Below are 26,663 nucleotides of genomic sequence, written 5' to 3'. Positions count from 1 at the left end.
GTTCACTGTAGCACTATTCACAATACCAAAGACATGGAATCAACTGAAGTGTCCATCTACAGATGAATGGATAAAGAAAATGTGGTATGCATATACAATGGAATACTAGTCAGCTATGAAAAAGAATGAAATCACGACATTTGCAGCAATGTGGATAGAACTGGAGGCCCTTATGTCAAGTGAAATAAGCCAGACATAGAAAGACGAATTTTACATGTTCTCGTTCATATGTAGGAGCTAAAAAAGTTGATCTCATGAATGTAGTGGGTAGAAGGATTGATACCAGAGGCTGGAAAAGGTGTGCTGGTGGGAGGTAGTGATGAAAAGAGGTTGATCAATAGGTATAAACATACAGTTAGATAGAAGGTATAATGTTTCATAGCAGCGTAGAGTTACTACGGTTAGCAACAATGCATTGTATATTTCAAAGCAGTTAGAAGAGAGAATCTGAAATGTTCTCCAGGTTATGGATACCCCAAATACCCTGACTTGATCATTACACATTCTATACATGCAACAAAATACTTATAAACACAAAAGAAGTCAGGAAAGAAAAAATAGAGAAACAGAGCAGATGGGACAAACAGAAAACAAATAGCAAGCTGGTAGACTTAAACACAACCATACCAGTAATTACATTAAATGTAAATGAATTAAACCCTGCAATTAAAAGACAAAGATTATCATACTAGATAAAGACCAAAACCCAACTACACACTGTTTATGAGAGACATGCCTTAAATATAAAGATACAGTGTTATGGACTAAATTGTCTCCCCCATACCCAATTCCTATGTTGAAGCCCTAACCCTCAATATGACTATATTTAGAAATAGGGCCTTTAAAGAGCTAATTAAGGTCAAATTAGGTTATAAAGGTGGGGCCTTAACATGATAGGGCTGGTGCCCTTACAAGAAGAGAGAGAGACACTAGAGATCTCTCCACATATAAGCACAGAGGAAAGGCCCGTGAGGACACAGCAAGATGGTAGCTATCTACAAGCCAAGTTGAGAGGCCTCACCAGAAACCAACCCTGTTGGCACCTTTATCTTTGATTTAGAACCTCCAGAACTGTGGGAATAAATGTCTGTTGTTTATGCTATTCGGTCTGTGTATTTTGTTACAGCAGACCAAGTAGACTAACACATACACATAGGGTACAAGTAAAAGGATAAAAAAGGCTGGGCGCAATGGCTCATGCCTGTAATCCCAGCACTTTGGGAGGCCAAGACAGGTGGACCACTTGAGGTTGGAAGTTCGAGGCCAGCCTGGCCAACATGGTGAAACCCCGTCTCTACTAAAAATGCAAAAATTAGCTGGGCGCGGTGGTGCGTACCTGTAGCCCCAGCTAATCTAGAGGCTGAGGCTGGAGAATTGCTTGAACCCAAGAGGCAGACGTTGCAGTGAGCCAAGATCGCACCACTGCACTCCAGCCTGGGCGACAGAGCTAGATGCTGTCTCAAAAACAAAAACAAAACAAAACAAAAAAAAAACCAAAAAAACAAAAAACGCATTCAGTAGCTAAGCTATGAGATAGGTTAGGTGTATTAAGTGCATTTTCAAATTATGATATTTTCAACTTATGATGGGTTTATCAGGATGTAAGCCCATCATAAGTCGAGAAGCATCTGCAATGTACTTTTTCCTTCTAACTGCTGTCAATGTTGTTGTTGTTTTTTTCTCATTAATTTTCCAGAGCTTGATTTTAATGTGTCTTGCTGTGGATTTTGTCAGGTATATCTGTCTGTGGTTCTCTCAGCTTCTTAAATCTATAGGTTTATGCCTTTTATCAAATTTGGGAAGTTTTCAGCCAGTAACTCTGAATATTTTTTGTAGTTCCACACTCTTTCTCCTCTCCTTCTAGCACTCTGATGACAAAAAAAGTTAGATCTTTTACAATTGTCCCACAGTCCTGGAGGCTCTGTTAATTTCTTTTCCATCTACTTCTCTCTGTTGTTCAAATTATATACTTTCTATTGCTTTATCTTTAAGTTCACTGATCTTTTTATCATTTCCATCTAGTATTGACTGCATCTAGTGAATTTTTATTTCAGCTATTATATTTGCAATTCTACAATTTCTATTTAGTTCCTTTTTAGATCTCCTATTCCTTTGCTGAGATTTTCTGTTTTTTTTCCATTTGTTTCAAGAATGTTTGTAACTACTCGTTGAAACATTTTTATGATGACTGCTCTAAAATCTTTGTCAGATAATTTCAACATCTCACTGTTTGGCGTATGTTGACCTCCTGTTACCATTCGAGTTGTGATTTCCCAGGTTCTTGGTATGATGAGTAATTTTCAATTTTGAGTATGCGAATCTGTATTCTATTTAAATCTTCTAGTTTAGCAGACAGTTTCTCTATTTAGGTTTCTTGTGCAGGTCCTGATCTACTTTTAGGAGTCGTAGTTCCAATAATAATTTCATTTTCAGAGCCCTTACAGTACTATTTGGGTCTGCCTTGCTTGTGTGCTACTTAGAGGTCAATGTGAAAATGTAGGCACTATTCCACACTGTAGTTCAGTTCTCAACCCTTCTGTCATGTTAATTTTGGTCAGTATAATATATGAGCCACTCTGGGATCTTTCCAGGACTCTACATACAAGTTTAAAGCATCTCTTTCTCTAGCTCCCTCCTCTCTAAAATTCTCCTTCACACCATCACTCCCTATTTGGGAAGGGGAGAAGTACTACCTTATTATTGCCTTTAATTCCAGGGTGGGAGGTGATGGATATTCAAGCTTACCACTTGGTCTCCACTGACACCACACTTATGACAGAAGGGGAGTACCATCTGCTATCTCTGGGCAGGAGATGAAAGTCTAGGCTTCCCATTTGGCCTCTTCTGGCACCACCCTGGTGAGGAAAGGAAATCACTCCCTGCTACCACTGGGCAGGAACTGAAAGCCCAAGGTTCTCATTCAGCATCTGTTGATAACACCTTGATGGGGAAGAGAAGCACTGCTTGCTACCACCAGCCAAGGGATGTGTAGGCTTCCCTTTCAGCCTCCAAGCAAGGGGGTGGCATATTCTACCTCCATGTATTTGGCTGGGGTAGGGTGGGTATTGTTGAAAAGTTCTGTTCTGTTAGATTGCCCCTTTTCCTGTCCTTTGGCAAGAGATAACAGGCTTTTCTTATCTGCACCCATTGGTATTTCTGGGTTGTGGGCTTCTCCAGAACCCACTTCAGCTTATAAAGAAACAAAAAGAAAACCCAGAGAAATCACCACAGTGTCATTTCTCAATTCTTGAGGTCCCTAGTCAGTCAGCTCTCTTCTTCTAACCCTTTAGTCTTCTTATGTTTATTTGCTGTGTATGTCCAGGGTTTTAAATCTGAACTGAATAGGAAGAACAGGCAGAAATAAGTCTTATCCGGAACTGAAGACCCCTTATCTGAGCATTAAAGAATAGTTAATACTAATCTTAAATGCACTCTTTCAGAGAATAAAGGAGTATTTCCCATCTGGTTTTATGCAGCTAACAACTATCTCTATTTGCAAATGATATAATCTTGTATATAAAAATTATAAGGAATCCACTAACAAACTGTCAGAACTAATAGAAGTATTCAGAAAGAATGCAGGATACAGATCAATAAACACAGATCAATTTTTTTTTTTTTAATTTTTGTAGCAACACAGAGTCACTATGTTGCCCAGGCCGGTCTCAAACTCCTGGCCTCAAGTGATCCTCCTGCCTTGGCCTTCCAAAGTGCTGGGATTACAGGTGTGACCCATCATGCCTGGCCAAAAATTAATTGTATCTCTATACATTAAAAATGAACAATCGGAAAAGGAAATGAAGAAAACAATTTCATTTATAACATTAAAAACGTAAAATATTTAGTAATAAAGTTAACAAAAGAAGTGCAAGACTTGTACACTGAAAACTATAAAACATCACTGAAAGAAATTAAATAAGACCTAAATAAATGGGAAGGCATCATGTATTGATGGACTTAATATTTTAATATGGTACTATTCCCCAAGCTGAACTATAGATTCAATGCAGTTCTTATTAAAATGTTCACTGCCTTTCTGGCAAAAATGAACAAACTGATCCTAAAATTCACGCGGAAATTCACAGGGCCCAGAATAGCCAAAACAACCTTGAAAAAAGGTGGAAGAATCACACTTCTCAATTTCAAAACTTACTACAAAGCCATAGTAATCAAGACTGTGTGGTATTAACATAAGGAAAGACATATTGATCAATGGAATAAAATTAAGAATCTAGAAATAAACCCTCATATTTATAAACAAATTTATTTTTGACAAGAGTGCTACAATGACTTAACGCGGGAAAGAACAGTCTTTTCAGTAAAGGTGGTGAAACAACTGGATATACATATGTAAAAGAATGAAGTTAGACCCCTACTTCACGCTCTACCCAATTAACTCAAAATAATCGAAAGACTTCAATGTAAGAGATAACACTATAAAATTCTTAGAAGAAAAAGGCTTAATCATCATGATCTTTGATTAGGCAATGATTTCTTAAAACCACAAACAACAAAACAAAAAATAAATAAGATCATAAAAATTTAAAACTTTTATGTTTTTTTTTTTTTTTTTTTTTTTTTTAATTTATAAAAGAAAGAGGTTTAATTGCCTCACAGTTCCTGAGGGCTAGGGAGGCCTCAGGAAACTTACAGTCATGGTGGAAGGGGAAGCAAACATGTCCTTCTTTACATGGCAGCAGCAAGGAGAAGTATCCTAAAACTTTTATGTTTTAAAGGACACTATCAAGCAAGTAAAAAGACAATTCAATGAACTGAAGTATCTGCAAATCATACATCTGAAAAGGGACTTGTATCCAAAACATATAACTCTTATAACTCATAATAAAGAGACAAATAACACAATTTTTAAAATGAGCACAAAATCTGAATAGAAATTTCCACAACGAACATATACAAATGACCAATGAGTACATGAAAAGATGCTCAACATCACTAACCATCAAGGAAATGAAAATCAAAACCACAGTGAGATGCTACTTCCCATACTTTAGGGTGGCTATAATCAAAAAGATAGATGATAACAAGTATTGGCAAGGATGTGGAGAAACTAGAACTCTCATACATCGCTGCTGAGAATATAAAATGGTGCAGTCTCTTTGAAAAACAACAGGCAGATCCTCAAAAGGTTAAACATAGAGTTATGCTATGACCCAGCAATTCTACTCCTAGGTATATACCTAAGAGGAATGAAAATATATGTGTGCATGTCTACATTCAAGAAAGCTCACAGTCCCTTTATTCATAATAGCCAGACACTGAAGGAAAAAAAAGACACCTAAATGTGCATCAACAGAACAGATAAAATTGTGGTATATACACACAATGAAATGTTATACAGCAATAAGGGAACAATTGATACATGTAACATGAATGACTCTCACAAATGTTATGTTGAACATAAGCTTAATCCAAAAGTATATATACTTTATTATTCCAAAGATTTGAATTTTAAGAAGAGTTAGAACTAATTAGGGGTCACAGAAGTTCAGAATAATAGTCACCTCAGGGTGGAAGTGAAGGATGGATATTAACAGGAAGTAACTTTAGGGAACAAATTTTCTAGAAGTTCCAGGAATGTTCTAATTTGAAATAGGTGGTAGTTACACAAGGGTATGTGTATGTGTATAGATGTGTGTGTGTATCTATATGTATGTAAAATGCACTGTGCTGTATCCTTAATGTGCTGTACATTTACCTCACTGAATTTATTTTAGACTTAATAATTTTAAATAATGAAGAAAAAACTTTATGTACAATATTATACTAAATAGCTTTAAAATATATACATGTAAGTAGAAAAAATAAAGATGAAAATGAAATACATACAAATTTTACAGTGAAGAGGTTAAGAGCTTGGGCTTTGGAGTTAGAATATTCAAATCTAGGCTTTGGCCTTCACTAGCTCTATAACGTCTTTAAGCTCCTGTTTCTTCACCAGTAAAATGTAGAGCATAATATATGCACATTATGGGACTGATGCAATGACTAAAAGAGAATGCATATAAAAATCCTGATGCATAGTAAACACTAAATACTTGTTATATCCTACCCACCCCACCCCTCCCCACACAGATACGCACTATGTAATGGGATTACAGATGGTTTTATTTATTGCTTTATACTTTTCTCATGTTTTTGAAATCTTTTATAAGACACAGACAGGCACAAGGTATTCACTGAGAGGGCACAGGGCTAGTCTATAGACCGTAAGCTTATACAATTTATACATCATAAAGCCTTTATACATTTCTGTACCACTTAAACAAAATGTTTTTCTTTTAAACTGCATAACACCAGTACACAGTACTGACACATACACCACAGATGCTCCTACTCCTCCTACCAATAAATGTTCAGCATTCAAATACCTTTTAATGTGCTTTGGAGGGTAGTTTTAATCTTTCTTCAGGGCTTGAAAAATCAGTTACTCAAGAAGTCAGAGAAGGGTGTGTGGTGTGTGTGTGTGTGTGTGTGTGTGTGTGTGTGTACGTAAGCCATATCCTAATCCCAAATGTGGTAAGAACCTAACTTCCAGAGTGGAACTAAAAATCAATACCAAGCAGTGGAAGAGACAAAACTGTATCCATAATACTGTCAGATAACAAATGAAATCTATACAGCATCTTTCTTAGAAATAAAATTTCAAGTTTCAATTCCATCACAGTCACACAACATAGAAGCCGCAGTGCAAAAAAAGTGTATGAGATAGACTGAAGGGTAAAAAATGACAGGGAAACACAGAGCAGACTTTGACATATCTCTAATTACTGCTTCGTTTCAGACTAATGGTAAAAATTAGTCTTCAGATAGTTGATAACATCAGACTGTCTGTGCTGAGTTAGTACCAAGATCTGTGGCCAAGCAAATACTTCTAATAAAATTGATTTTCCTTTCTGGCAACCAATAGGCCAGTCAATAATAATGTTGTTTAAGAAATATTGAGTCATGAGGGAGATGAACATTTCCTTCCATTTATTATGTTTGTATTGTCTGTATTTGAAAAGCGTTTTCAATAACAAAACCAAAGAAGATATTACAAGCAAAAGAGTTATTCTGAGCGCTAATCTCCAGAAGCCCTCTGACTTCGAAGCACGTTAGCAACTCAAACTGGAAAAGCCAAAAGCATCCCATTAACTAAAGTTAGATTGTATAGATTATGACTGTCAAAACAGAATCAAAGCTGGTGGCTACACACAATGGTCATGTGAATACAAAGGAAAACACTGTGCCAGGCATATAATTCTAACAGATCCGTCCTAAAAACCTACATGGAACTTTTACTTTGCATTAAAGCTTAGTGTTTAGTAAAGAATGTTCTATAAAGCTACCTATAGTTTTTGGATTGTTTGTCTCACACTATCCAAACAAATAGAACGTAAGAAATCCGCAAGGCAAAAACCTCAGGCAATGCCTAACTTGGAGAAATTTCCATATACAATACCTCCAAACAATGTGTTTGGTTAAAAAAATTGTTTTGTTGTTTTTTAGAGATAGGGTCTTGTGCTCCATCACCCAGGATGGAATGCAGTGGCACAATCATAGTTCACTGTAACCTCAAACTCCTGGGCTCCAGTGATCCTCCCACCTCAGCCTCCAGAGTAGTTAGGATTACAGGCACCCACCACTGCATCTAATTAAAAAAAAAAAATTTGTGGAGATGGGGTCTCACTATGTTGCCCAAGGTGGTCTCAAACTCCTGGCCTCAAGTGATCCTCCTGACTCAGCCCCCTAAAGTGCTAGGATTACAGGCATGAGCCACATCACATCTGGCCAGCTTTTTTTTTTTTTTTTTTTTTTTTGCTTGTTGTTTTAATTTAGTGGTAATAGTGGTTGGGGAAAGTTGGATGTTGAAAAAATGACTTTGAAATTTACACAGAAAAATAAATAAGCAAAAATAGAAAGTATTTTGAATGAGTAGCAAAGGAATTTGCCCAACCAGATTTAAAAATATATTTTGAAGCTATAATACTTAAAACAGTGTAGCACAAATATATGAACAGAAAACCAGAGCAATGGAATGGAAGAACAAGCCCCCAGGATAGACTGAAATACATAAAAGAATTGAGACTATGATAAGACAGTTCAAATTGCTATAGAAAAGATACCAATTATTCAATAAACATTACTGGAACTGGCTAGTCATCTGGACAAAAATAAAGTTGGCACCATCTGGACAAAAGTAAAATTCCTATTACATACATAGGATACATATATCAATTATAGATGAGTCGATAAAAACCATGAAATAATGAAAGTACTAGAAGAAAATGTGAGGTAAAATTTTAACGACTATATCACAAAGAAAGTGCAATTTTCCTTACTATATAAAAAGTTCCTGTAAGGAGAAAAATATCATCAATACAATGGGAAACTGAGGAAAAGCTACATTAAAAATATGATATACCATTCATCATTCATCAAACAGGCAGAGAACAAAAAGCGTTATGATGAACTATTTGGCATGGCTAGAGAAACAGGAATTCTCTCACACATTGCTGGTCGAAGTATAAATTGTTACAGTCCATTTATATGGTTCTAGTTAACTAAATTATGATACATTCTCCTGGGAACTGGTTGGATGATGGTGCCAATTATGGTGAGTAGCAGGCGGGGAAGGGTGGGCTGTTGAGGGATGCTGGTGTTTTAGTGTTAGATATTGTGCTTTTGAAGTGTCTGAGGGATATCAAAGAAGAGATATGTGTGTCTGGAGCTACTGGCTGACATCTGGGTTGGTGATAAACATTTATTCTACTTTCTCAGTGAAATAGGAGGTATTCTGAAGATAAAGACCAGAAGATTTGGTAGTCAAATTTAATGATGATATTACCATGATTTATGGTAACACCAGTGTTGTGTGATTTTATTTTCATTTTTAGCTTTTTCCAGAACTTAAGTGTAAAAAGACAAAGATGCCTATGTTACCACTTCTATTCAACCTAGTACTGAAAGACCCAGCTGGAGCAATTAGGCAAGAAAATGAAATAAAAGGCACCCAAATCAGTCATTAGGATGTCTATTGTCAAAAACACAGAAAATAACAAGTGTGGACAAGGATGTGGAGAAATTCGAATATCTGTGTATTACTGGTGAGAATGTAAAATGGTGCAGCTACTGTGGGAAATAATATGGCAATTCCTCAAAAACTTAAATGTAGAATTATCATATGATCCAGCAATTCTATTTCTAGGGTATATACTCAAAAGAAGTGAAAGCAAGGACTTGAACAGACATTTGTACACCCATGTTCACAGCATCCTTATTCATAATCGCCAAAAGGTAAAAGCAAACCAAGTGCCATAGATATTGGAATAAACAAAGTATGGTCAATACATACAAATAATATTCGGCTTTAAAAGGGAAGGAAATTTTGACACATGCAACCACATGGATGAACCTTGATGATGTTATGCTGAGTGAAATAAGCCAGTCAAAAAGGGACAAATATTGTATGATTCCACTTATATGAGGTACCCAGAGTAGTCAAATTCACAGAAGTAGAAAGTAGAATGGTAGTTGCCAGGGGCTGAGGGAATGGAGGAACGGGAAATTAGTGTTTAATGGTTAGAGTTTCAGTTGGGGGAGATAAAAAAGTTCTGTAGATGGGTGGTGGCAATGGGCACACACAATATAAATGTATTTAATGCCACATAACTATACACTTAAAATGGTTAAAATGGTAAATTTTATGTTATGAGTATTTTACCACAATAAAAAAGAGAAAGAAAACCAAAACCTTAGGTTCTGGAAAGGTGTAAATTTTAATGACCCTGGATTTGGCAATGGTTTCTAAAGTATGACACCATAAGCAAAACGAAAAAAGAGAAAACAAATGATAAATTAGAGTTCATCAAAATTTACAATCTGTGCATCAAAAGACACTATCAAGAAAATAAAGAGAAAACAGACAAAAAGGGAGAAGACACTTGCAAATCATGTATCTGATAAGGGTCTAGTATCCAGAATATACAAAGCACTCCTACAACTCAACAACAAAAAGACAAATCACTTTAAAGGGCAAAGACTTAGACATTTCTCCAAAAAACATATGCAAATAGTCAACAAGCATATGGAAAGATACTCCATATCATTAGTCATTAGGGAAATGTAAATCAAAATTATACCATGATGAGATATCACTTCATACCCACTAAGATAGTTATTTTTTAAAAAGCAAATATAACAAGTATTGGTGAGGATGTGGTGAAACTGGAAGCATCATACATAGCTGCTGGGCATGAAAAATGGTGTAGCTCCTATGGAAAACAGTTTGTCAGTTGCTCAAAAACTTAAACATCAAATTACCATATGACCCAGTAATTCCACTCCTATGTCTACAACCAAAAGAACTGACAACAGGTATTCAAACAAAAATAAAAGTACACAAATTTCACAGTGGCATTACTCACAACTGCCAAAAGACAGAAACAACCCAAACTGCCCATCAATTGATTAATGGATAAACAACATGTGGGATATCCAAAAAATTCAGCCATAAAAAGGAATGAGGTATTGTTACATGTTACAATATAGATACACCTTCAAAACATTATGCTAAGTAAAAGAAGTCAAACACAACCATAAATTTTATGATTCCCATTTATATAAAATATCCAGAATAGGCAAATCTATAGAAACAGAAAGCAGATTAGTGGTTGCCAAGGTCTGGGGCAAGGGGACAAATAAAAAAATTTTAAAAAGTGACTGCTTAGTGGGAACAGGGTTTTCTTTTGCGGTGACAACCGTATTACAGAACTATATAGCAGCAATGATTACACAACATTGTGAAATGTACTAAACGCCACTGAATTGCACATTTCAAAAGAGTTAATCTGGTAAATTTTATGTTATGTGAATTATACTTCAATTTAAAAAATAAAAGCTCTTCTTTATCACTCTTACCTGACAGTTAATGTCAGCTCTATGTTGTAGCAAGACTGTGACTAGTTCCTTATGTCCTCGATCACAGGCCCAGTGAAGTAGAGCCCTACCCTAAAAACACAGAAGATAAATGAATTTGTTATCTCAGTTGTGGGGCCATGTAAAAGATATAATGTTTTAAGAAAGACAAGGAAATATTTAAAATTATGGGTTAATTATTCTAAGAATGATTGATATAAAAAATGCACTATGGAAAAAGCAATAAACAATCAATGGGGCAGGGCATGGTGGCTCATGCCTGTAATCCCAGCACTTTGAAAGGCTGAGGCGGGTGGATCACTTGAGGTCAAGAGTTCGAGACCAGCCTGGCCAACACGGTGAAACCCTGTCTCTGCTAAAAATACAAAAATTAGCCAGGCATGGTGATGGGTGCCTGTAATCCCAGCTACTTGGGAGGCTGAGGCAGGAGAATCGCTTGAACTTGGGAGGCGGAGGTTGCAGTGGGCCGAGATTGTACCACTGCACTCCAGCCTGGGTGACAGAGCAAAACTCCATCTCAAAAACAACAACAACGACAACAACGAAAACAATCAATGGGAAGCCCCAATATCTACTTCTGGGTCTGTACTAGCCCAATGCCTGCTTTCAGCTCAATCAGTTCACTTACAGAGTGGAGATAATGATAGTAATAACAACAATAATACGAATAATACCTGTTAAATGAACTATAAGAAAATGTTTTGTAAACTGTACTTTATAAAGTATAGTTTTCTTAAATATTATGTCCATTTCTTCTTTTTTTTCTGGAAAGAAATCATAATAAAAAAGCAAGCACTTAAACCTAGGTAGAAATCATAATCTAAATGTACTATAACTAAATTTCCTCAAGTTTATTCCTTAAAAAGATTATTTAACCAGTTTGAAAATAAGCATTTCTCCTTACTATTGCAAGTTTACACTCTGAATTACCTCAAAAACACTAGTACGATCTATTAGTGTCTATCATCAAACAGTTGACTGTGAAAGCCACTTGTAAAAGAGAATGGATGATTAAATATTAGGAGATAAAGTACTAAATATGAAATATTAATTTTAACACTTGTCTACCAAAGACTCACAGTTACTATTACATGTGTTATTTCTATTCTCTACTGCCAGAAAATCTTGTTTTAGCTAATGAAAAAAAAAGCCTACTTGGTTCAAAAGAATAAACAAAACCGCAAAAGCTAAGGGCTTTTCTGAATAAATGAGTGATGCATGGCTTACTACTTTCTGAGGATGGTGATGATGTTGTCATTTATAAAGAATGGAATGTTTTTCCACATTAAGTTGAAATCCCTACTTTATGTCATTTTAGAAAAGATTTAAATAGATATAAGCTAGGGCAAGGATTGATTTAAAGTAAAAAGCACCTTTCAAGAAACGGCTTTTCTAAAACTGCATACATTCTTTTTATCATTCAGACTCTCTTCACATACCTATTAGTTCAACTAATTAAACTAGGATCTATTCTTTAAACAAAAAACAAATTAGGAAAACTTCTTCCCTACAAATTGTCTTCTTTTGCTTTCATTTGCTTTACTTTTATTTACCTGTGAATATCTGTTTTCTAATAGGCTTACACAAAATCCTAAGAGGGAGGAAAGCAGAGAAAAAGTGTGGTCAATTCATTCACAATTTATTGTAGTATCAAAATAAAAAAAATTTTATTTCGCCTTGTTCAGAGCCCACTAGGAATTATTTATTTTATTTTATTTTATTTTATTTTATTTATTTTATTTTGAGACGAAGTTTCGCTCTTTTGCCCAGGCTGGAGTGCAGTGGTGGGATCTCCGCTTACTGCAACCTCCGCCTTCCGGTTTCAAGCAGTTCTGCCTCAGCCTCCCAAATAGCTGGGATTACAGGGACCCGCCACCATGCCCAGCTAATTTTTGTATTTCTTTTTAGTAGAGACGGGGTTTCACCATGTTGGCCAGGCTGGTCTCGAACTCCTGACCTTGGGATCAGCCCGCCTTGGCCTCCCAAAGTGCTGGGATTACAGGCGTGAGCCACCATGCCCAGCCAGGAGTTATTTTCTAGTGGAGACAATTCTAAAAGTCCAGGTGAAAATGTATTGTTGAGTACTAGAGCAGTTTCCTATGTTAAAATTTTTGTAGCTCTAATGTGACCTGCTGTTACTAGGGCTCTAATTCAGAAATCCTCCATATGAACAATTAGATATTTTAATGAGACTCTGAATAAATACTAATGAATAAAATATTCTATAGGTCCATGTTATTGTTTCACAGCATTTATTAATACATTAAAAGAATCAGACAAAACTTCAAAGTCTATCATTTTTAGTTCTAATTGTAAGTGTGCATTTTATGTCTATTAGGTTAAACTATTGACAAGAGTTACTACATAGTTAAGATGATGTGTGATATACTTACACAGGGTACTTACAAAAACTACGTAATAGTTAAGTAGGACAACATAATATGTCCTGTACTTTTACCATAAGATTTATACATAATTTCTATCTCTCAGCCACGTTCCTGAATTTTCCTTAGGTTTGACCCAGTAGGGTTATATCAACTAAAGCTAAAATATAAATCCTTAGCTGTTTCAATGGTAAAGCTGACAAGCAACACATTTTACTGTTAATGGGAGTTATATTTTAAATTTCCCATATTTTAAATTTTTCATGTGGTGCCAAAAATTTACTTTAGGGGAAACACCTATGACTGGACCTCCATAGTGATTTTCACTTTGGATATATTTTCCAGAAGCGGGGCACATGTATAGCAATGTTTTAAGAAGGATGATGTGCTCTCAGACATTTACGCCATACTTTTTAACACATTTTCTGACCTGCAATGCAATTAATTCTTGTAACACATTATTTTAATGGTACACTAATTAACCTTGAATTAGAATGAATTCTCTGACAATGACTTTCTGTAGAGGCACTGAAGATATCTACATTAAGACCACCTAATGATTAATATTCCATGCAGTATTAAAAAGCTCAAAAACAAGAGTAGGATTAAACATACTTGTAAATAAACACAGACAAAACAAGTCAGGCTTTGGAATTTTAACCTTCAAGATGCTCTATATTTAAATGAACAAAACCCAGCAAAATGAGGTGTCTGTGATACCTTTTACTTCTTCAAATTATAAAATTCCTAAAAACATGCTCTAATTTAAGATTATTATTTACTCACTAACATAACCAGTAATCTGCAGAGATGCTATCCTTATAATTAATTACGATAAAATCAGGAAATAAACACCTGTGGTTTCTTTCCTTTCTCTTTGTTAACTACAAACACACCTAGACCAATGCAATTATTAAACTATTTTAGGTAAAGAATTCCATAATCTCTCCTCCAGAAGGAAAACCATAAATTAGGCGTGCATTAAAACTATATCTTCTAAGACTTTATCTAAATTTATGAACTATTTTACCTATTTGTCTATATAATTGTTTTATCTTTTTCCATGAGTGATATAATCTCTTATACATTTTCAAGTTAAATTTATTTTTATTGCTACCAAAATAAGTGACAATTCTTTGTTTCTAATTTTTAAAACTCCTCTGGAAAAATATCCCAGAAGTATTCAGGAGATCGGTGGGGGAGAGCCATTATTAAAAGGAACCTTTGTTAGGCCACCAGAAGACCACAAACACTGGAGAGCTCTGAATAAATTCTGGAACTCAAATACAGTAAGATGCAGGGAGAAAAAGAGTTCTCATCTATTAACCAAGGGTGCTAACACTGTCCTACCTCAGACAGATGAATGACTTTAAAGTGCTTTGAAAGCACAGGGTAGCAGCTAACCTATTAAGTGGTATTACTTTCATACCTTCTGGAAAATACAGAGAGCACATCTTAATGTATGAAATGCTTCTCTGATTTCCTTAGTAACTCGTCCTTAAACCATGTAGAATTTTTTTAAAATTAGACTTTTCTCCTCAGTATCACAAAATTTAAAAAAAGAGTAGAAATTCTGGCCAGGCGCGGTGGCTCACATCTATAATCCCAGCACTTTGGGAGTCCGAGGAGGGCAGATCACCTGAGGTCAGGAGTTCACGACAAGCCTGGCCAACATGGTGAAACCCTGTCTCTATTAGAAATACAAAAAATTAGTGGGGTGTGCTGGTGCGTGCACCTGTAATCTCAGCTACTTGGGAGGGTGAAGGCAGGAGAATCGCCTGAACCTGGGAGGTGGAGGTTGCAGTGAGATGAGATCGTGCCACTGTACTCCAGCATGGGCAACAGAGCAAAATTCTGTCCAAAAAAAAAAAAAAAAAGATGGGGAGGGGAGAGGAGGGAAAGAAGGAGATTCTATTATAAAATGAGTCTTGATGTTCTTATGGGATTTTGAGATCAAATACAAAGTATGTATACCATACATATAATAGATAAAAACATGGCAAAGTTGGTATATTTAAATTTGTAAGAGTTGTCCTTCTGTCATTCTATCAAACACATATAGTATATGGTATGGTACTGTCTAATTAGCAAATGAAATACTGCAAACAGGTAGATCTGAATTTCTCTCTGCAAAAAAATTGGATATCAATTTATAATTGTAGTAGAGATTGACTTCAACTACCAACAACCTGTAATGTCCCCATCTCCTCTGTACTGTCTTCTACCTTTTGCTGCTACTACTGTAGCAACTGGCCATAGTGAGAACTCCCCTACCTGCGATCACCAGAAATTACACAATGCCTCCTTCTTTCACTTCCCTGTCCATAGTGAAATGACAATCTTGTTTCAAAAACTTAGGAATAAGATTGAAAAATAGTCTAACACCTCAAGATATACCTAGCATGGATGCCAATGACTCCTTGTGGGATAATTTACTTACGAGCATTAAAAAGAAAATCACACACCAGTATGTGTGATACACACTTAAAATCAGCAACTACTGGATCTCGATCTCTTTCACTGGCAAAGATCTAGGGTAGGGAAAAATGGTGTTGCTTATTTGTCAGGAAATTGAGAAAGATTTTGAATACACTACTTTAAAAAATGTGGCTGGGTGCAGTGGCTCCTGCCCATAGTCCCAGCATTTTGGAAGGCCAAAGCGGGCAAGTACGAGACCAGCCTGGGGAACATGGCGAAACCCTGTCTCTACAAAAAATTAGCTGGGCATGGTGGCACACTTCTGTAGTCCCAGCTACTCAGGAGGCTCAGCTCAACAGGAGAATCACTTAAGCCCGTGAAGTCATGGCTGCAGTGAGCCGTGATCGAGCCACTGTACTCCAGCCTGGGCAACACAGTGACACTCTGTCTCAAAAGAAAAAAAAAAAATCCCTTCACAAGAATTTACTAAGCTATAATGTCAGTGACTTCAGGGTGAAGGAATATGAAAGGGAGGTATTATTTCATCCTTTATAAAGGAGGTAATTAACAGCAGTAATAATAGGAAGTTGCCATGAAAACAGCCCAGGAATCCATCATAAGACAATGGTATATTCACACGATGGAACATATTCAGCAGTATAAAAGAAGGAAGTACTGAATTATAGCAATATGGATAAGTCTCAAAAACATTATGCTGAATGAAAGATGCCCTACACAGAGGAGTACATATGTATAATCCCATATATATAAAGTTCGAGAACCAGCAGAACTTATCTATGGTAGAATAATATCAAAACGGTGGTTACCTTTTTGGGATTAAAAGAAAACAGTGGCTGGGAAGGGGCATGAGGAAACTTTCTGGGGTGACAGCAATGTTCTATATCTTGATAGGCACTTCAGTTACACAGGTATATGCATTTGTCAAAGTTCATCAAATCTGTACTTAAGACTTGTGCATTTCGTTGTATATAAATATTATTTTAAAAGAAAAACCAAATACTGAATTCTAGTTAATTATATGCATGTTAAAATATTTAGAAGAAAGTGTACTGTTGTCTGTGTACTCTAAAACGTATCAAAAAATAAAAAAGATTTGATGAATGGCTAGATATTGATAAAGCAAGCATAGTAAAATATTAATGGTAGAATTGAGATGGTAGAAATATAGATGTTCACTGTAAAATTCAACTTCTCTGTATGTTTAACATTTTTCATAATAGATTCTTGGGGAAAAAATCAAACAAAAATTTGTACACCTATGTTCAGAGCATAATTCACAACAGTCAAAAGGTAAAAGCAAACCAAGTGTCCATCAATGGATATCTGAATAAACAAAATGTGGTATACACATACAATGGAATATTATTCATCTTACAAAGCAAGGAAACTGACACATGCTACAATATGAACGAACCTTGAAGATGTTACACTGAGTGAAATAAGCCAGTCAAAAGGGACAAATATTGTTATGACTCCAATTAAATGAAGTACCTGGAGTAGTCAAATTCAGAGACAGAAAATAGAATGGTAGTTGCCAGGGGCCAGGGGAAGGGAGGAATGGGGGGTGTTTAATGGGTACAGAGTTTCTGTTTTTTTTTTGAGACAAAGTCTCACTCTGTCACCCAGGCTGGAGTGCAGTGGTGGGATCTCGGCTCACTGCAACCTCCACCTCCTGGGTTCAAGAGCTTCTCCTGCCTCAGCCTCCCGAGTAGCTGGGATTACAGATGTGCAGCACCACGCATGACTAATTTTTGTATTTTTAGTAGAAACGGGGTTTCACCATGTTGGCCAAGCTGGTCTCAAACTCCTGACCTCTCAGGTGATCCGCCCACCTCAGCCTCCGAAAGTGCTGGGATTAAGGTATCAGCTACCACACCTGGCTTGGTACAGAGTTTCAATTGGGGAAGATAAAAAAGTTGTATGGTGGTGGTGGTTACATATGCGAATGTATTGTTTTATTTATTCATTTTTTATTATGAGACGGATCTCACTATGTTGCTTGGCCTAGTCTTAAACTCCTGCGCCCAAGAATTCCTTGTGCCTGAAAGCGTGAGCCACTACACTTGGCTCATGTGGGAAAAAAAAAAAAAAAAAAAAAAAAAATATATATATATATATATATGTATGTATGTATATTTTTGAGACGGAGTCTCACTTTGTCGCCCAGGCTGGAGTCCAGTGGCACGATCTCAGCTCATTGCAACCTCTGCCTCCTGGGTTCAGGTGATTCTCTTGCCTCAGCCTCCCAAGCAGCTGGAACTACAGGCATGTGCCACCATGCTCAGCTAATTTTTGTATTTTTAGTAGAGACGGGGTTTCACTATGTTGGCCAGGCTGGTCTTGAACTCCTGACCTCAGGTTATCCACCTGCCTCGGCCTCCCAAAGTGCTAGGATGACAAGCGTGAGCCACAGCACCCGGCCTCATGTGAGCATATTTAATGACACAGAACTATAGATTTAAAAATGATTAAAATGATACATTTTATGTATATTTTACCACAATTAAAAAATCCCAAAAATAAGTTGCCAAAGCTCACAGGATTTAAGCTACTTTCACTATTTTCTGATTTTCTGACGCAATGCATGACCATAGACTTGATTTTTAAATGGCACTGCCTACATTAATGCAAATAAGCATAATAGACAATTTGTAATCCATTTCTCAGTCATTAGTGTGAATAAAGTTCTTTCAAATTAACATCTTAATCAACTATATAACCAAAATAACATATACTCTGATATAGAAAGTGATTTAAGAGGATGCATTTTTTCTTCCTTCCTTTCTCAAATCTCATATAACTGCATAAATTCAGTCTCAGTATACCGACCCTGCCTCTTAAATCTTTTGCTTTTCTGTTAGTTAGTACTGTCACAGTTTCACCAGAGTTTGCAGCAGTTTCTCAAGTCAAAAGCATGCAAATTGTATTCTGTTAGGAGCCACAGGCTTAAAACAAAGTAGAAAAGGAAAGGAATGGTAGTCAAGAGAAAGGTGACTTTCTTCAAAGTATCTGAAAGAATCAACAGACTATGGAAAATGGCTAATGACAACAATTATACTGTCAAAAGGACAGAAAACAAAAGAATGTAACTAAAGAAGCAGCCCAATGAAAGTGGAATTTGGGAGTGCATTAGATAAGAATCTATGGAAAACCAATGAACTATGTATGAATGCTTTTGGGGGGACTGATGATAAACAGTTGCACTGGATGGTCATCTATTTTGCTAAAATATTACACTGTTACACTTGATCTAAAACATTTAAATTACTTCAAAGATTTAAAATACTATTTAAATACTATCAATAAGCACGTATTTAGTGTTGATTGTATAGTACACTAATCTGAGAAATAACGTGTGTGACAAGAATTATGTAAACATAATTTGAGCCTGATGTTTGATAGCAAATATTCTCCCCATACTTTAAATACACTTCACAAATTATTGAAATCATCCCTCCCCCTTAAAACATATTTTCTTGGAAGAACCATAAATATTTGGTATGTGTGAAGAGCTGTACTAATGTGGGTCAAAGATAAAAATTGAACCACCATTTAAAAAAATAAATAGGCTTTAAGATCTTCTCTTTAACTTTTCCCCTCATATTTTGAATTCAATTTTCAAGCATTTCTCAAATGATTGAAAACACAATAAAAGTTGTAATTTAATTTTTTAAAAAAGTATATATGACACCATGATGTTACAAACTTGGACCCTGAAATATCTAAGCATAACTATGAAACTTTTTTCTATTATGCAAAATACAGACAATGTCCCCTAATTACTATACCAATAGGAAATACCAGGTAATTTTCTCAAATTAGAAATATATGCCTTACTATATTAGCATAAGTTGAGTATCCCTTATCCCAAATGCTGGGGACCAGAAGTGTTTAAAATTTTAGATTAAAAAAAAATTTGGAATATTTACATTATATACTTATTGATGGCCCCTCCTTAATCCAAAAGTCTGAAATCCAAAGTGCTCCAAAGAACATTTCCTTGGAGTGTCACACTGTTGCTAAAAAGTTTCAGATTTTGGATCATTCCAGATTTTGGATTTTCAGATGACGAATATCCAACCTATAGTAATTACAACTTAAATGAATAAAAGATGTACACTAGGAATTATACTTATGTACAATAAAATAACTTCATTATGAAATAAATACATTTTATTTAAAAGGCATTTCATATATATTTGTTCATATACAATACTTAGATCCAAATGTATGTATTTCAAATAATTTATAAATTATAAATTCATAGTTATCAGTGAATAATGTATTTATTTCAATGTGTGGGAATACAAATGTAGCTCATTTTATTATTATAATTAAATTTCTTTATGTGCTCACAGCAAATTTTAAGTGCAATAAATGTGACTTTTAGTCATAAAATTAGGTTGAACCTGCTGAATGAAGATTTTAAGTAAAAATGTATATTATCCCAGAGAATCTTAGGGGATCAGTAGGGAAATACCTCAATTTCAAATATCAGATAAATACAAAAAAGAACTGAATGTCCTTTCAAAACTATAATTGTGACCCAACTTATAATAAGAAAATGTCAAAAGGACAGAAAGGGTTAAAAGTATTTAACTAGAAGTTTAATTTTGAGGCTACACACTTTTAGTCCATCATCAAAGCTTACCAAATTGTTTTATTTGCTAGAGCTTTAAATGTGATGAAGCAATACTATTTATTTTATTTTGGGATGTTAAGTTTGATTTTGATTTTAAGCTCTCACCTCCCTTATGTTCTTAAATTAATTCATACAAATCCCTGATTAATAATAAAAGGGTTTGCCATCAGTATTCAAAGCTCAGCCTGAGTTGTCATGGCTGAGAGGGCAGAAATCTGCTTGGAGCAATGAGAGAACCCAACTGAATTCTTGGCGTCTCAGTCTATGAATGTGTAAGCACTTCATCTGTTCATGAAATACAACGTTCTGGCAGGCTGAGGGTAAAGGTAGCTGCATGGTTAACAAACTGGAAGATCTGGAAAGCAGCACTACATCAAAGTAACGAAATGGCAGAAACAATACATTTTGCCAAGTTTTCCTTGTCTTTACACACACAAAATATGTGTTATTTAGTGTAAGCTATCTGTGTTCTAGGGACTTATTCCACTCCTATCACTGTTGTCCATCCAATGATCTTTGTGGAGGTCACATGTGGATTTGACTTCCAGTAATATTTTATAAAAGAAATTGTTGCAAACCAGAGCACAACACAAGGAAGGCCAAATGACAACTGCTTATCCTTCTTTTTCTTCTTTTTATTTATCCTTCTAAAATCTAGTGGTAGGAAGAATATTCTCCCAGACCTGGTTTCTACTTAGCAGTTATATGGATTTGAGCAAGTAAATGTAGGTCTCTGAACTTCAGTTCCTGTCTGTAAAACAAGGACAATATGCGCCTTAGAGAATTGTTGTAAAGATAATATAGTAATAAGTGAAACTACTCTGTAAATTATCATACACATTGTATAAAGTATTATGTGTTATTTGAAAGATAAATATTAACAGGCACCATATAGTATACACAAGATACTTCCAGTGAAAAAACCGTGACTTTGAAAAGTTAAGTGGCTTACTTATTGACTTGTTATATTATCATCATCCTTCACTCATACTATTAATAATAAAAGTAGATAAAATATACAGACTGTCTCAACTGATCCAAAACCCTTTTGAAATATCAGATAAACATAAAGAAATCAAGTAAGAGCATTATCAGAATATATAAATGAAATGGTGTCACTCATCTCATGAGACAGTGATATAAGCAAAAAACAAATGTTTGTTGCTGTAAACAACTGCAATTTGGGGGTTGTTCACAGCAAAAGCTGAGTGATACAAGTACAATCCACAGCTTAACAATGAGTATTTACGTAGTCATAATAATATTAATATTGATTCAACAGAGATTCAATCAGAAAGCTGAAATTAAAAGTTGTGACATAATTATGTTAGGAGGGTCAGAGAGAGAGAGGGAAGATGAGTAAAACAGTTAAATCTAAATATAACACAGAAACAAATCAATAATGTCTGAAGTTGAAAAATCAAGAAATAGAAGTATATTATTTAGAATTATGTAGGTAAGGTGCAAAAGACACATTAAAAGAACTGGAAGTCTGGCTGGGTGCAGTGGCTCACATCTATAATCATAACACTTTGGGAGGCCGAGGCAGGCTGATTACTAAAGCTCAGGAGTTCGAGACCAGCCTAGGCAACATGGTGAAACCCCATCTCTACTAAAAATACAAAAATTAGCCAGGCGTGGTAGTGTACACCTGTGGTCCTAGCTACCTGGGGGCTGAGGTGGGAGGATTGCTTGAGCCCAGGATGCAGAGGCTACAGTGAGCCCTGATCATGCCACTGCACTCCAGCCTGAGAATCTGTCTAAAAAAAAGAGAAAGTTTTTGCCTTAAGGGAGCTAGAATAAAATGTAAGAAGGATGCAGGTAAGAGAGAATTTTTTTGTTTATAAGACTAATAGTAACATTTGATTTTTTAAAAAAACTAATGTATTAACTTTATAAAAATTTTAACTCACAAGCACAAAGATAAAAAACTACAATTAAAAAAATCAAAGGAAACAATCATGCCAAATTTATTTTAAAAAGAAAGCTATATAGGCATACCTTGTTCTATTGCACTATGCTTCATTGCACTTTGCAAATACTGTGTTTTTTGTAAATTGAAGATTTGTAGCAACCCTGAGTTAAACCAACTATTGGTGCCATTTTTCCAACAAGATGTGCTCACTTCATGACTCTGTGTCACACTGAGGTAATTCTTGCAATATTTCAAAGTTTTTCATTATTATTATATCTGTTAGGGTAATGATCAGTGATCTTTGATGTTACTATTTTAATTGTTTTGGAGTGCTACAAACCACACTGAGAAAGATGGCAAATTTAACCAACAGATATTTTGTGTGTTCTGACTGCTCCACTAACTGGCTGTTCCTGGTCTCTCCCCCTCTCTTCAGGCTTCCCTATTCACTGAGACACAAAAATATTGAAATTATTAGCCAATAATACAATAGTCTCTAAGTTTCAAGTAAAACCTAGTGTCAAGTGAAAGGAAAAGGGTTGCACCATCTCTCACCTTCAATCAAATGCCAGAAATGATTAAGCTTAGTGAGGAAGGCATATTGAAAACCAACACAGGCCAAAAGCTAGGCCTCTTGTGCCAAACTGCCAATTTGTAAATGTCAGAGAAAAACTCTTGAGGAAATTAAAAGTGCTATTTCAGTGAGCATACAGATGATAGAAAAGTAAAAAACCCTTATTGCTGATATGGAAAAAGTGAGTCGTCTGGATTCAATCAGGTAAGCCAAAGCCTGATCCAGGGCAAAGTCCTAGTTCTCTTCAAGTCTATGAAGATTGAGAAAGGTAAGGGGGCTGCAGAAGAAAAGTCTGAAGCTAGCAGAGGCTGGTTCATGCGGTTAAAGGAAAGAAGCCATCTCCATAACATAAGAGTACAAGGTGAAGCACCAAGTGCTGATGTAGAAGCTGCAGCAAGTCATCCAGAAGACCTAGTTAAAGTAACCAATAAAGGTGACTACACTCAACAACGATCCTCAGTGTAGAGAAAATAGACTACTTCTACTATTGAAAGAAGATGCCGTCCAGGACTTTCATGGCTGGAGAGAAGTCAATACCTAGCCCCAAAGCTTCAAAAGATAGACTGACACTCTTGTTAAGGGCTAATGCAGCCGCTGACTTTAAGTTGAAACCAATGCTCATTTACCATTCTGAAAATCCTAGGGCCCTTAAAAATTATGCTTAATCTATTCTGCCTGTGCTTTTGAAATGGGAAAACAAAGCCTAGATGACAGTATATCTGTTTACTTTACAACATGGTTTACTGAATATTTTAAGACTACTGTTGAGACCCACTGCTCAGGAAAAAAAAAAAAAAAGATTCCTTTCAAAATATTACTGCTCATTGACAACGTGCTTGGTCACCCAAGAGTGCTCATGGAAATGTATAAGGAAATTAATGTTGTTTTCTTGTTTGCTAACACAACATTCATTCTGCAGTCCATGGATCAAGGAATAATTTTGACTTCCAAATTTTATTATTAAAGAAATACATTCTATAAGGCTATAGCTGCCGTTGACAATGATTGCTCTGATGGATCTGGGCAAACTGAAAACCTTCTGGAAAGGATTCACCATTCCAGATGCCATTAAGAACATGTGTGATGGGAGGAGGTCAAAATATCAACAGGAGTCTGGAAGAAGTTGATTCCAACCTTCATGGATGACACTGATAAGGATTCAAGACTTCAGTGGAAAAGTTACTTGCAGATGTAACTGCAAGAGAACTAAAATTAGAAGTGGAACCTGAAGATGTGATGCAATTGCTACAATTTCATGATAAAACTTGAACAGATGAGGAGCTGCTTCTTATGGATAAGCAAGGAAAGTGGTTTCTTAAGACAGAATCTACTCTGGCGAAGATGTTGTGAACATTGTTGAAATAACAAAAATTTTAAAATATAACATAAACTCAGTTGATAACGCAGTGGCAGGGTTTGAGAGGATTGGCTACAATTTTGAAACAAGTTCCACTGTGGGTAAAATGCTATCAAACAGCACTGCATGTACAGAGAAATCTTTTACGAAGGAAGACGCAATCAATGTAGCTATCTTCACTGTTGACTTAAGACATTGCCACAGCCACCCCAACCTTCAGTGACTACCACCGTGATCAGTCAGCAGCCATCAACACTGAGGCAAGACCTTTTACCGCAAAAAGATTATGACTTGCTGAAGGCAAGTCGGATGATTGTCAGAATTTTTTAGTAATAAAGTATTTTAAATTAAGGTATGTACTTTTTTAAAGATATAATGCTACTCTACACTTAATAGACTACAGTACAGTGTAAACATAACTTTTTTGTTTGTTTGTTTTTTGAGATGGAGTCTCGCTCTGTTGCCCAGGCTGGAGTGCAATGGCGCAATCTCGGCTCACTGCAACCTCTGCCTCCCGGGTTCAAGCGTTTCTCCTACTGCAGCCTCCCGAGTAGCTGGGATTACAGGCACCCACTACGCCTGGCTAATTTTTTGGGGGGGTTTCACTATGTTGGCCAGGCTGGTCTCAAGCTCCTAACCTCGTGATCCACCCGCCTTGGCCTCCCAAAGTGCTGGGATTACAGGTGTGAGCCACCGCATCCAGCCAGTAAACACAACTTTTATACGCACTGGGAAACCAAAAATTTCATGTGACTCGCTTTACTGCAATAGTCAGTTTATTGCAGTGGTCTGGAACAGAATCTGCAATATTTCAGAGGTATGCCTGTATTTTGATTCTGAAAGGCAAAAAAAACAAAAAACAAAAAACCACAAACCTAATTAGAATTAGAAGACCTGGTATTATTTTGTTTCACTACTGAGTGAAAAACACATAGTATTACTAGTCCCTTTGTGCAGTATCATAGTCTTACATTTTCAATTCCAGATGCCATTGACAATATTATCACAGGAAAGATGTTGCCTAAAGGTAAGATAATATTAAGGGCTAACCTTTTGTATAGGGAGCTCTGAATTACATATAAGTTGATTATTATCTATTCTACAGATTATCTATGATCATTTAATGCTTTCTTCCTAACAATTACTACCTTTGGCCATTTCAGTAATCTTTCACAGCATCACCAAAGAATGAGAAAATGATTAGAAGTGAGTTAGTAAATTTTGCTCTTTTGTTAACAAATATAATTCAGGGTCAGTTAAAACTCAATATGTGAACAGTATTATTCACAACACAAATAAATTAAGAAGTAATACGCAAGGTACAGTGGCTCATGCCTATAATCCCAAAACTTTGGGAAGCTGAGGGAGGAGGATCATTTGAGGCCAGGAGGACAAGACCAACCTGGGCGACATAGCAAGACCCCATCTCCACAAAAAATAAAAAAATTAGCCAGGAGTAACAGCACATGCCTGTAGTCTTGGCTACTTGGGAGGCTGAGGCAAGAGGACTGCGTAAGCCCATGAGTTTGAGGATACAGTGAGCTATGAGTGCACCCATGCATTCCAGTTTGGGCAACAGAGTGAGACCCTGTCTCTCTCTCTAAAAAAAGAAGTAATATATTTTATAAAATAATTTACTATAGGATTCCTTTAATTAGAAGGCCAGCATTTAAATTATTGATTTACCAAAATTCTGACACAATTTTCTAGAGATATATTTATTGAGCAAAGAACAATATACCTAGTTGTTCAAGGTATAATAACAGAAGACACGAAAGCTACTTATAAATGAGATTTTGCTATTACCTGTAGATTTCACTTATTATGCTAATAATCTCTCCCTTTAGCATAAACATATGGAAGCTATCAGACTCCTACAAATTTCAGGTAGTAACTTCTAAAACATAGATAAAAATATGTTGGACATAATCACAGAACGTATTTTAACTAGGTAACACCATTTCATTTAGATATTCTGATATACTCTTAACCATACTGTACTTTGAGTTGTAGTTCATTGGCCTACCATTTAGGAAAAGGCATTGGGGCAGAACAACCATGCATAGGAAAATAATTAACAGGGCATGTTTTTCATACCTCTTCATCTTTCACATTCACATCCACATTTTTCGATTTGATGGCTTCGGTTATATGGTCAATGTTGTTTTCCCTGCAGTAATCAAATATATTTTTGTCTTCTTCCCTAGAATAAAAAAAAAAAAAGAAAGGTCTTTTTCTTACTGGGTAATACATAAAAGTTACATATTTTCAACACAATCTGTTTGCTGCTGACATAGATGTTAATGGACTCTGTTTACAAAAAAATTTTACATGAACAGTAATAGTTTTTCAGTAGCTATAATATATCCAACTTCTGAAAAGACTAAAGTTCTTAGTTTCCTACTTGCCTTACA

General features: G+C 35.8%; 1 protein-coding gene across 3 annotated transcripts in view; it reads right to left on the bottom strand.

Annotated features, from left to right (window-relative positions):
* The window catches only part of ACBD6 (acyl-CoA binding domain containing 6), a 223,403-nt gene that overhangs the window by 106,141 nt on the left and 90,599 nt on the right, over nt 1-26,663 (bottom strand). For all 3 annotated transcript variants that reach the window (XR_004032595.1, XM_030823916.1, XM_030823917.1), the window contains exons 5-6: nt 26,347-26,452; nt 10,921-11,010 (exon numbers count right to left, since the gene is read on the bottom strand). Coding sequence is in view for 2 of the 3 variants with exons in the window: in XM_030823916.1 (XP_030679776.1) it covers nt 10,921-11,010; nt 26,347-26,452 (196 nt within the window). In the remaining variant the exon portion in view is untranslated. The remainder of the gene's footprint in view (nt 1-10,920; nt 11,011-26,346; nt 26,453-26,663) is intronic.

This window comes from Nomascus leucogenys, chromosome 12 (genome assembly GCF_006542625.1).
Source record: "Nomascus leucogenys isolate Asia chromosome 12, Asia_NLE_v1, whole genome shotgun sequence".
Taxonomy (NCBI): domain Eukaryota; kingdom Metazoa; phylum Chordata; class Mammalia; order Primates; family Hylobatidae; genus Nomascus; species Nomascus leucogenys.
Note: the sequence above shows the minus strand (reverse complement) of the source record. Positions and strands in the feature narration are given on the sequence as shown.